This window comes from Peromyscus maniculatus, chromosome 22, assembly GCF_049852395.1.
Source record: "Peromyscus maniculatus bairdii isolate BWxNUB_F1_BW_parent chromosome 22, HU_Pman_BW_mat_3.1, whole genome shotgun sequence".
NCBI lineage: Eukaryota > Metazoa > Chordata > Mammalia > Rodentia > Cricetidae > Peromyscus > Peromyscus maniculatus.
This window is the reverse complement of record NC_134873.1, coordinates 55,381,340-55,393,788: the sequence shown is the minus strand read 5'-3', so window position 1 is coordinate 55,393,788 and position 12,449 is coordinate 55,381,340. Positions and strand designations below refer to the sequence as shown.

At 51.5% G+C, this 12,449-nt stretch overlaps 1 protein-coding gene across 3 annotated transcripts in view; it reads right to left on the bottom strand.

The window, feature by feature from the left end:
- The window catches only part of Prkce (protein kinase C epsilon), a 505,293-nt gene that overhangs the window by 21,373 nt on the left and 471,471 nt on the right, over nucleotides 1–12,449 (bottom strand). For 2 of the 3 annotated variants that reach the window (XM_006986497.4, XM_042267318.2), the window contains one exon: nucleotides 6,040–6,186. In XM_006986497.4, coding sequence (XP_006986559.1) covers nucleotides 6,040–6,186 — 147 coding nt within the window. Of the gene's footprint in view, nucleotides 1–954; nucleotides 985–6,039; nucleotides 6,187–12,449 lie in introns of all 3 variants that reach the window. The other variant, XM_076559041.1, reaches the window with a different exon arrangement.

The following is a 12,449-nucleotide window of genomic DNA, read 5'->3' as shown; positions in this document are numbered from 1 at the left end:
AGGTTCCTGGTCTCTCTCACTATCCTGTTTGCTGGGCAGCAGACAGTGCTCAGCATTCTAAGATCCCATAGGCCAAAGTGGAAGGCCATGGTTGTGTCTGATTTCCAAGCCCAAACATCATGTGACTTCTTGTAACACTTGACTCTTGGATCCTGGAGCCTTGGTGAGAGAGGAAGGCCTTCAGACTATGGGAAGGAGCCATGAAGGGAGAGAGAGGAACTAAACTTCCCAAGAAGCTAGGAGCACACAAAGCATTTTAGGCTTGCTACTGGTTCTGTTTTCAATTCTGTGAGAGAACTGGTCTCCGTTTTACAAATAAGAAGGTCTGAGGGTCAGGGTGAAATGACTTCTCATGATCCCAAGGCTATCCTGTGACAGCAATCATAGTCAACCCCAGTCTTTCTGTGATCAAAGCCAGTCCCTTGTCCACCGTATCATGCCATCACTTAAGCAAGCTACCCAAAACAGGGATGTGGACTTTTCCCATGGCCTCTAGACCTGGGCAAGAGTCAATAGCCTCTTAGGGGCCAAGGAATCTCACTCGGACATGGATGTTGTCTTGGAGGTGTCTTCAGTGAACGACCATGCAAAGCTCTGGTCCTGATCCACCAGGATGGAGGAGGAGGATGGTGTCTCATTGGCCTCTGCATTATCGCCCATGCTATTGGGGTCCCTGGGCAGGTGGACTAGCTTTAGGGTGAGGGATGCCTGCCCAGCAGGGCTCCTCCTGGGGCTGCTAAGTAAGTGAGGGTGTGAGTTCTCGGGCCCACTTCCCAGGTTTTCTCTCAGCACAGCCCAGTCATGCAGGAGCATGCAGGGGGGGCTTCCATCGGGGGCCTGCCATGCAGCATGGATGGCTGAATGGAGACGGATCATGAGGTTGAAAGGGACCTCTATGTCATCGGGCCTGTGGGCTCACCTACCTGGAGAGACTCCCCACTCTGGAAGCCTTACCTTACAGAGGGACATTCACACTGAAGCAAACTTGAAAAGAGAGAACACGTACACAAAGAGAAGTTTACTCGGCCGGCATTCCTCTCATTGCCTTCGGCATTCACGGAGGACAGCTGGGACTCTGGGGAGGCAGCTCCCTCCCTCTTAACTGGCTTGCTCCCATTCCAGTGCCGAAGCCCCGGGGAGCCTCTGTTCTCAGAGTCTAACGCTTTGGGGGTGCACCAAATGGGGACCCGAAGTGAGCCCACTAGCCCCACGATCTGCAGTGTCAGCCATACCAAGCACATCTCTTCCCCCGTCCAGTCCCCCCAAAAGATAAGCCTACCAAGGAGCACACAAGCTAAGTGAGAGAGACTTATTAGTGCTTAGACAGGGCCACCATCTTGGAAGGAAGCCTCCAAAGAGACAGAGCGTTCACGCTCGGCTATTATCTCTAGTGTGAGAAGCTTTGCTGGCTTTTGTTGACTAGAGTACATGTCCTTAGAGCTTTTCGGTTTGGTGTTCATGGCATATCGTTTGTATAAAATCAATTCGGTGTACGGGTGCATAGAGCTGGAACAGGAGGAACACACAGGGGACACCAGGGGGGAGGAGTTGAGAAGGCACATGAGGAGAAACTTTCCATGCGGAAGCAGAGGCTGCTGAATGGGGGCCGGCACAATGGGGTGACACCCTCTGGAAACCTGGTGGCTCTCCTAACCTCTGGGGAATCAGAGCAAGGGTGACACAGGGAGGCGTAGGCGCCAGGGGCACAGGAATCTCAGCTTAGCAAACATATCAGGAAGGCAGAGCCCGCGGGGTCAGCAGCCAGCGGAGGGATGTGATGGAAACTGACCAGAGGCCACATTCCAGCCTCCAATCTCAACAATCTCTTTGGTGCTATCTTCTGAGGCAGGAGGCTTCCTGTGGAGGGGGTGGGAGGGGAGTGAGGTCGGAAGCGGTTCTGAGGTATCCTCAGCCCCTGTGGGTATGAGCAGGCCCTTGTGGGTGTGAGCAGGCCCCTGTGGGTGTGAGCAGGCCCCTGTGGGTGTGAGCAGGCCCCTGTGAGTGTGAGCAGGCCCCAGTCTCCAGGTGAGCCAACCACGACAGAGGTGGGTTTGCCTGGTATCATGGGTTTGAGGAGACTTAAGAGTTCTGGGAACACAAAAGACGACACTGTGGCTCTTCTCAAACACTAGACTGGATGCTATGGCCACTCTTGGGCCCAACAAAACGGATTCATCCCTGAAACCCACCAGGCAGGTCACCTGCCAGGTAACTCAGCTCTGGTGGCCAGTAAGGGAACTGAGGCAATGGCTCCTGAGAAGGTGTCTAGGGAATGGTGGCATTCTGGTATGAGGCCAACAGGGCACGGCTGGAGGATGAGTGACGTTAGTTCCAAAGAGAAGAAATCCAGGCTCTTTCGTGCACCCCAGCACTTGACCACACTTCTCTTAAGGTGTCTAGTATCAGGGGGCCGGGGGGGGGGGCTTCTCTGACCCTGCCTCATTTGCCTGTTTAAGCCTGTGCCCAGTGTCTCTTTGTGCTCGCGACACCCACAAGGCTGGTGCTGTCTGCTCATAGATTTTACCTTTTCCTTCACACAGTACCTATCCCTTCATGTGACATCTGTCTGTAAGACAGGAGCCAAGAACTTCCCAGCATCCTGGCGGACAGTCCCTTGTATTCCTCGCTTCTTCTCAGTGTGGAACTGGCTTTCCTTCAGCTGTCAAAACCTTGCCTGCCTGAGCTCTCAAATGGCATGTCCTCAACTTATAAGACGCCCAAGCCAAAGAAAGCCCGTCTTTGTGATGGAGCCTCCGACCCACGAGCAGAAGGAGGACTCTGTGGCAATGGGCCGCAGTATCTCTCTTCCCAGTGACTTACAGGTGACTGCATTTGCCTAGGGCTGCACTCGCACAGAGCTGCACTCCCAGCTGGCCTGCTCCCTGCTACCGCCTGGCCTAGGCAGACACCCATCCCTATGCTTGTCGGCTACACCAAGATGGGGGCTCAGGAAAACCCGTTTGGGTTCCCACTCTGGGCCTGCGAAGTTTTCCCAGCTGATACATGGAATGGTTTTAATTTCATTCAGCATCTTCTTCTGCTAGGCTGGCGCCCACAGGCCGCACAGACTAACGGCATTTTCCATGTCACAGGAACGAGCTTTGGCGTCTCTCTTCCTCCCTCTCCTTTCTTTTCACTCATAAATTTGATGTTTAGGAGAGATACCTCAGATCTCAAGGAGAGACACTTGATCAGATATTTAAACATCTCGATCAAGTTCCCGAATGCCTGGGACTGGTAACTCTGAACGATCCGCAGGATTCTGCCAAAGTATAACCAGAAACACTTCTTGCACAATCTTATTTCCTCCGCATCTTCCTCATCCCTGATGTCCTGATTTTCTCATCTCAGGTAAAACAAACCAGCCTAATGACCCTTCTTCCTTGGCTCTCCGGCATGGTAGTCTGGGTCACAGTGGGAACCCATACACAGACAGTTTCCATGGAAATGGTGAGTCCAGCTTTAGGAAAGTAAGATGGATGTTGGAAGTCCCACACGGCCCAGCCCTTCCTTTTGAACATACTTTCACAGGGAAAGAAGGCCACCAGGAGCCCATGTGAGTTCCCCAGCACAGGAATCAAGCAGGGCCCCGTTTCTAGTCCCAGGGGGAGGTTTCCCAGAGGTTGAAGTAGGGGGAGTCCTCGTCTCCTGTGCACTGGGGTTCAGGGGAATGTGGAATCCCATCTGATCCCAGACCCAGGGGAGCACTTCCTCTTTCTGGTTCCTGGGGACTCCTTACCTGTGGGAACAGCTTCACACCTGTGTAGGGACCACCTGGAGGGGCTCTCGGCCTGCCTGAGCCCAGGGGAGACCTGCTCGTTGGTGGAGCAGGACACAGGGTGGCCTACCCCTCTTTGTCCCCCACTCTTTCCCCCTTTCCTTAGTATCTGGGTTCTGTCCTAGATCCCCGGCCCACAGTCACCTCACACTGCTCTTCATGGCCCTCCTGCCATTCTGCTCTTGCCCTGGGGGTGGGGCAGCCACTGATCAAGGCGTGGTTCCTCTCGGAACGTCTTGTGATAGGACCCATGGAAGCCACGCAAGGACAAGCATACTGAGACCGCATCCCAGTCTAAAGACTGGAAACCCAGCAGGGACATCCTGGACTGATGGGGCTTTAAGAGCTGCTTTAGGAACCTGAATTCCTCACCACTGCTTAAGGCCCAGAGCCTCCCTCGGATTTGAGTAAAAATTCCTAGGAAAGGTCTGTGGTGACTTCTTTTCACCCCATCATCTACTAGACCCCAGGGAGAGCCTAGTCTCAGTGACTCCGTTCATGAAAACACCCTTTGTGAACTGCGGCTCGAGTTCTCCCTCCTTTCCTTCCTTCTAGGAGTTTCTCTACAACGCCAGCCCTTGCTCCCCTTCACAGGCCCAGGGGACGATGGACTCCTTTGGGGCCTCTTCGCCATGCACTCTCTTGAGAGGTTGTGCCTGTTCCTCATCCTGCCTTTCAGGGTCTGGTGATCCTCCCTGGGTCTGGCTGAAAGTGACTTCACTGAGACTTAGCGTCTCAACCTAAGTTCAAGCCATTTTACGGATGGAAATGATGTCTGACTGGCCCCTGGTCTTCTCTGGGTTCTTGTTTGCTGGGCCTGAACGGGTATAGTTCTGCTCCTCATTTCTCTAGGGATTATGTTAGATTACATGGAAATTATCATTGACCCCTCAGGCTTGAGTCTTCCGTTTCTTCTCAGCCTCTGGTGACCCACGCTCCACACATTCTCTCAGGTATCCAGTTACTCTTGTCCTTTGGAACTACTTCTAGCGGCCCCAGGCCGAGCCGTCAGGCAGGCTGGCACATGCAGTGAGCTCTGTCAGCCCTAACAGCCAGAACCTCCAACCTTCACTATGTACGAGACCCACAGCATGGGCTTGACATGGGGTAGGCTGGGGTTGGGGGGCAAGTTGTGGTGAGATGGGATAAAGTGGAAGAGAGGTTCACAGCGAGAAGTCGACCCCAAACCTGGCCTGTCCCAAGCTGTGTGTCTCTCAAGAATCACACAGACCAAGGCAGAAAGCGAAGTAGGAATGGTAGCAAGCACTATGTCATATCAGCCTGTCACTTCTGACCCTGTCTATGGTCTGGAGCATACACATCACCTGGCAACCACCTTCCAGAATATTCTAAGATTAATTCCTCTCTGGGGACCTTCGGAACACTTGAGGGTCTTTTCTGTCCTTATAACTGGGGAAGACGGTCTCCTCTGACAGAACATGGTGACCCATGGCTGGTTGATGATCTCAGGTCTTCTTCCAGTCTCTAGGACTAGGATCTTGCCTAAGAAAGCCTCCTGTTCAGCTCCCAGGTGCTTGAAGCCGGCTGCCCAGATTCTCAGTCAGAAGGACTCACTACCTCGGGACATACTGGAACCAAGATACCTCTCCCTCGGGATTACATTGCCTGCTCTTTGAACACTTCCATAGTAGGTCAGCCTGCAGGACATGGCCAGTGGTTCCCAGCCAAGCCTTTGCTGTAGTCCTCTGTCCATCTTCTGAGTATCACACCCCTTCGCTCTCCACCCCTCCCCTCTGCTTGGCCCTGCACATGGAGGACAGCACACGCTATGCCTTGGAGCAGGTGGAGGGCAGGGACATACGAGAGCTAGGACTGCGATGGACCCGGGACGTAGGCTCCCCTCCCTGCGGGACTTGGGGTCAGCCTTTCTTGCAACAGTCACTGAATCTCACTTCACGCTCTGCCGTAGAAAGACCATAACAAGCATTTGAGCTAATATTTTCCTTTACACGGATGCTTTCAGAGCACAACCCCATTTCTCTCCCCAAACACCCCATCATCTCTATGTCATGTGGAAGACTAGCATCATTATGACTGATCAAAATAAACAAACGAAGCTCGGGGCAACAAGAAGAGGGTGCTGCAGGTGCCCTAGTTTTGACAGTCAATGTCTGGGGCTCTCTTTGGGGAGACCCCTCCCCGAGTTGTCAGCCATACCCCAGGCTGCTCTTGGCCCCCAGGGACTGGTACACCAGTGTGCCAGCTGACCACGGAGGGGAAGGGCTGGGAGCCCCACTTACAATTCTCGGCTTGAAGGGGGGCTTGACTTTCTTCTGCTCCAGCAGGACCCAGTCAATCTCCTTGAAGAATGGGTGTTGCTTGATGGCGTCTTCCCCGTTCTGGGCGGCCACACAGCCCAGGCGCTTGTGAGGGTTCTTGGTCATGAACTGTGGGGAGGAAGGCACAAGAGAATGACTGATGGAGCTTCCCCGGGCCCGGGTCGTGAGGGAGTATCTTCCGCATCACTCCCCACATCTGGATTTGCACACCAGGAGCCTCACTCTCGGTGTGGTCTACTCTTGAACATGACGGAGCACGTGCCAGACAGCATTCTGAACATGGGACCGATATGGATTCATCTCCTCATGAGGAACTCTGGCTATTTCAACTTTATAAGGGAGGAACTTAAGGCACAGAGAGGTTAGTAAACTTGGCTAATGACACACAGCTAGCAAGGTACCAAGTTGAGATCAGGGCCTAACTCCTATTCTTGGATTGCATCAGATGCTCAAGTCTTTTCAGCAGAGACTGAGATCTGGTAAGTCACAGCAAAGATGTAAGGAAAGATGATTGGGTATGCAAATGTATGCAAACATATGCAAACACAGGCAAATGATCAAGGGTACCTCCCATCTCTTTCCTTTCCCAACCCTCCTCACGTGCTTTAGTTTGAATTTGCAGTTGCCACACAAAAATGCCCATGTAGGGGCCAGCAAGATGGCCAATGAATAAAGGTGCTTGCTTTTACCAAACCTGACAATCTGAGTTGGATCACTGGGACCCACGTGGTGTAGAGAGAAGCAAAGCCTGAAAATGGTTCTCTGACCTCTACATATACAGCATGGTGCACATGTGTATGTACATACATACACACACACACACACACATACACATGTTCACACACAAACACACATGTGCACACACACACACACACTCCACACACACTTTTTAAAAATGCCCATGTAAGTTAAAGATAAAAATCACCACTTTTCAGTGTTCATAAGTAAGCGCACAGTGACAGGCTTCCATGTTCTGCATGATGAGCTCATTGCTCCCAAACTAGTCCATCCTGGGAATAAACAGAACTTCAGCCAAACAGCTGAAAACCAGTATAAAATTTTTTTTGTTGACAGGCACCAAAAATAAAGGTCGCTGTGTGTGTATGATGCGTGTGCTAGAGATCAAGAACAATGTTTTATAGGGCAAAGGTCCGTGACAGAGGAACCCGAGATGACAGACTATGGTGGAATTGCAAGGCTCGCCAGCAAGTGAGAGCTTCTTAAATGGGAAAGGGCTGGGGTTAGAGGCTAGGGTCCTACCATGTCCCTCTGGTGTCCTTGAACCCAAACCACATGGGCACAAACTGAACTCTCTCAGATGGGAAGCCACAGAGAAGATGCGGAAAAGTGCTGAGAGGCCTCGAATCTGTGGAGGACTCACAGACTTCCTCTCCTTCTCCTACGTGCCCAGAAAGTCACTCCTGCTGGATGACCTCCTCTGTCCCACACTGGCCTATACTTTTGTTTGGCACACCGTGACATCCCAGTTGAGTCCTGCCTACTCTCCAGGGTCCCCCTGCAGCGTCTTAGCATTCTCTAAGACGCTACCAAGATGCCCATCCCTCCGCAGCCAGCTGGAGCACCACGTTTCTTGTCGTCGATCTAAATTATAAGCTGCCTAAAGGTCACTTTCCCTTAATGAGCTCTGTGACACATTCACCTAGTGCAGGCTCCGTTCCCGCCTCCTGCAGGGAGCTCAGTCAACTTTGAAGGCTGGGTAGGAGGCTGATGGCCGAGTCTTAGGGGATGGCACGGGTACAGGCCGCCTTACGATGGCTGCTTACTGTTGAACGCCTTGTTCTCCGCTTTGTGATACAAATGGCCTTTTCTAGATCCCGAACCACCTCCACGTGGGTAACCTCCTTCAAAGACATAGCTCGAAGGACAGAGTCTTAGAAAATGTGGGCTAGAAACATTGAGTGACAACCTAAGGGGATGGAGGTTCCCAACGAAAAGGAGAGAACTCCTCTCTTTCATAGGCTGCTCCACCTCCCTCTTCTGGCAGAGGAAAGATACGCCTCAGGATGAGGCCCTGGGGTAACCCCTTGGGCCAGAGCTCTCCTGTCAGACATTATTAAGCAGTTAACACCTCATGACCTCTAACCCCTGAGTCTCTACAGGTCAAGGGTTTTCTTTTTCTTTTTTTTTTTTCAAAATTTATTTTTTAACTTTTAAATTGTGTGTAGGTATATAAATTACATGTAGGTATATATGTGTGGGGATGTGCAGGTGTGAATGCAGCGTAGGAAGTTCAGAAGCAAGCATCCGTTTCCTGGGGCTAGAATTCCTGGTGGACCTCAACTGCGCAACGTGGGTGCCCGGAATCAAACCCGGTCCTCTGTAACAGCAGTAGGTGCTCTTAACCACTGAGCCACCTCTCCAGCCCCAAGTGTCAACAGTTTTCCTACTCAGTGCTACCGACATTCTTTGCTGCGGGGCTTTGCCGTGAACTGTAGGCTGTTCCGCATCATCTCAGATACATCTCAGTCTGTCTTTACACATCAGCACCCACCATGCTTCCCCCATTTGTGTCAACTCCAGTATCTCCAGACATTGCTGGGTGTGTGTCTAGAGGGAGGGTGTCAAAACCACGGTGCAGTTTGGGCCATCCATAGAGAGAGGGAGGGAGGGAGGGAGGGAGGGAGGGAGGGAGGGAGGGAGGGAGGGAGGGAGAGGGAAAGGGAGAGGGAGAGAGAGAGAGAGACAGACAGACAGACAGACAGACACCATACTGTGGTGGTATTCTAATTGTACTGAAATGTGATTTTGATTGTATGTTAATAAATAAAGTTGCCCGGGGGTCAGAACTATTAGAGCCATAGACAGAGTGTGGCGGTGGTGGCACACGCCTTTAATCCCATAGATCTCTGTGTGTTCAGGGATACAGCCAGCATTGGAGACATATGCCTTTAAGACCTGGGGGGCTGTACATACAGACAGTGATGAGGCAGTCACGTGTTTGGGTTTACAACCAATGAGAAGGCAGAACAAAATACTTAAAAAAGACAAACAGACAGGATATAGCTCTCTTTCGGGAAGCTGGGACACGGCAGGAGGAAGGGTGAGATTTTAGCTCTGAGCTCTGACCTCTCGGCTTTCTCTTTTACATTGTTTCTGTATTTCTTATTTAATAAGATTGTTGGTTACATCTACATCTGGCGCCCCACGTTGGGTGCCATTTGTTGCTGGAGGGCTTCTCTCCAGGTTCCCCAAGCCCCGCAGTCCCACAATCCACTTATAAAATAATCACTCAGACGCTTATATCACTTATAAACTGTATGGCCGTGGCAGGCTTCTTGCTAACTGTTCTTTTATCTTAAATTAACCCATTTTTATAAATCTATACCTTGCCACGTGGCTGGTGGCTTACCAGAGTCTTTATATGCTGCTTGTCCTGGCGGTGGCTGCAGTGTCTCTCCCCTCAGCCTTCCACTTCCCAGAATTCTCCTCTCTCCTTGTCCCACCTACTTCCTGCCTGGCAACCTACTTCCTGCCTGGTCACTGGCCATCAGTGTTTTATTTATATAGAGCAATATCCACAGCACCATACACTTGGCTGCTATGTGGGCAGAGGACTCTCAGAAGGGGGCTGAGCTGGTGTCTGCCAGGTACAGTCCTGCTCTCTCCAGGGCTGGAGATCAGCTGCCTGGGGCCAGGTGGGGATCTAAGAATTAGAGCAGAAGACTCCCATCTCTACCCTAGCGAATCACTCCAGGATGGCCCTTGGTGGGGGACCCCACCGACAGCTGCCCCGAGGGCTCTTCTAAGTGCAGAGAGACAAGAAGACCTAGCATTCCATGGAAGAAGCCACAGCCCCTTCTTCGAGAATGGGGTGATATAAGCAGGGGCCTTTTAAGTTCTGTTCCGACAACAAAAGGTAAAGCAGTGAGAATCTGTGTCTATATCTTCTTGGTTTACACCTAGGGAAATTCTGGAAGGTTGTATAAAACTCCATACCCGAGTCACCCACAAGGTACAGAGAGTAGGGAACAGGCGGATGGAAATGGGGACAAAATAAGGACCACTGACAGCATCCCGCGCTGCACTTTTGGCATTTTAAAGGACTCGCTGTATGTTTCAGTTATTCAAACAATTGAGAGCACAGGGCTGGGGAGGGACAGAGCGGAGACAGAGCCCAGGACTGGGTAGTGGCTTTATTCTACTCATAAAATAACCGAACAGGGGCCAGTGGGAACCCCAGCAAGGAAACATCAAGGGGATGGATCAAGGTGTGGTACCCAGGGGGACCCTTACAGGCTTTGCTTTGGCCTACACCACCCTCTTCTTCCTCCTCCTCCTTTCTGAGACAAGGTTTCTCTATATAACAGTCCTGACTGTCCTGGAACTCACTCTGTAGACCAGGCTGACCTCGAAACTCACAGAGATCCGCCTGCCCCCACCTCCCGAGTGCTGGGATTAAAGGCGCCCTGCGCCACCACCGCCCGGCTGCACATTCTTCTTAAGGGAAGGGGTTCAGATCAGTTCACATGGAGAGGGGTGCTAAAAGCTGGTTTCTAGCTTCCTCTTGGAAAGGCAGGTCTGGTAAAGGAAGTCCTCACTGCTACAGGCCTGTGCTCGGCTGGAGGCAGGGAGTGGACACTCCCCAGACAGCTGTGGCTCTCAAGCAAACTCCAAGTCACCTGCCACATCACCTTCTTGTATACCAAAGGCACTTCATCTTGTAAACTGGGGCAAAGAGAACAACACAGAGTTCTAAGAGCAGTCACCTTCCAGGTGGCAATGGACACTGTAGGCAGCACCTAGGATGCCCCAGGAGTTGCTTGCAGCTTCCAGGGGTGTCTGCGAGAGAAACTGACAATATCCCTGCCCTGCTGGAGGGTTTCCATTCTTGTGGGAGGAAACAGACTACAGAGATATAATTTTTTTTAATTAATTAATTTACTTATGGGGTGGGGAGCGGTGAGTGTGGCCCATGAATGCTATGGTGCGCATGTGGAGGTCAGAGAACAACTTTCAGGAAGGAGTTAGTGTGGTGGTATTGTGTTCCCCAGAATATTGTGCACGCTAATAAACTTATCTGGGGTCAGAGACAGAACAGCCACAATATTAAACATAGAGGATAGGCAGTGGTAGCACACGCCTTCAATCCCAGCATTCCAGAGGCAGAGATCCATGTGTTCAAGGATACAGCCAAGCATGTTGACTCATGCCTTTAATCCTAGGGAGTGATGGTAGAAAGCAGAAAGTATATAAGGCGTGAGGACCAGAAACTAGAAGCTTTTAGATAGTTAAGCTTCAGGCTTTTGAGCAGCAGCTCAGCTGAGAGCCATTGGGATGAGGACACAGAAGCTTCCAGTCTGAGGAAACAAGACCAGATGAGGAACTGGTGAGGTGAGGTGAGGTGGCTGTGGCTTGTTCTGTCTCTCTGATCTTCCAGTGTTCACCCCAATAACTGGCCTCAGGTTTGATTTTATTAATAAGAACTGTTAAGATTCCTGCTACAAGTTAGTTCTTCCTTTCCACTGGGATGAAGCAGGATCTCTTGTTTGTGACATGCTGTGTGCTCCAGGCTGGCTGGCCTGTGAGCTCCTGGCTGTTTGCAGCTTTCAGCTCACTGTGGCAATGTGAGGACAGTGGCTTTGCATCACTGCATGGGGCATTTTTACATGGCTTCTGAGGACTGAACTCACATCATCATTCTTGGACCCCAAGTGCTTTTACCTGCTAAACGCTCTCACTGATGCTGTGCATCGTTTTTGTGACAAGGCCTCCCGTAGTCCAGGCTGGCCTCCACCTCACTATGTAGCTGAAGAACGGCCTTGAATTCTTTCTCATTCTCCTCCCTCAACTTCCCCAGGGCAGGTATGACAAGCATGTGCTACTCTGACTGAATTATGCACTGCTGGGGGATTGAACCCAGGGCTTCATGCATGGGAGGCAGGCACTCTACAGCTGAGCCGCATTCCCAGTCCTCCACAGTTTATTGGGAGGCACAAAAAACGCTATGAGGACGAATGAAGGAGTTTTTAGGAAGTTTCCATTTTTTAAAGATGTGAGGGGTAGAGCAAACCTCCCACACAGCAGGGCCCTCGTCCAGTGGGAGGCAGAAGAGGCCGCAAAGGAGACAGAGAAGAGAGGCTGCCCAGGGTAAATGTCACCGAGAAACCACAAAAAGGGCTTTAAGGAAGGGGCTCAGCTAAGCAGCCAGTCTTCAAACATGGGAGCCATGGAAGGCAGAGGAACCGAGAGGAGTGGGGCAGGAGGTGTGTGACTCCAGACTCCTGCGAAGTGCTTGGAAGTCTAGACACGTCATGACTTCTATTAGTTACGGCAAGTGCTGCGAGTTCCCTGTCTGTCCGAGAGACAGCCAACCTTCTTCATCAAATCTAGAGAATAAAGTGAAGACTGTG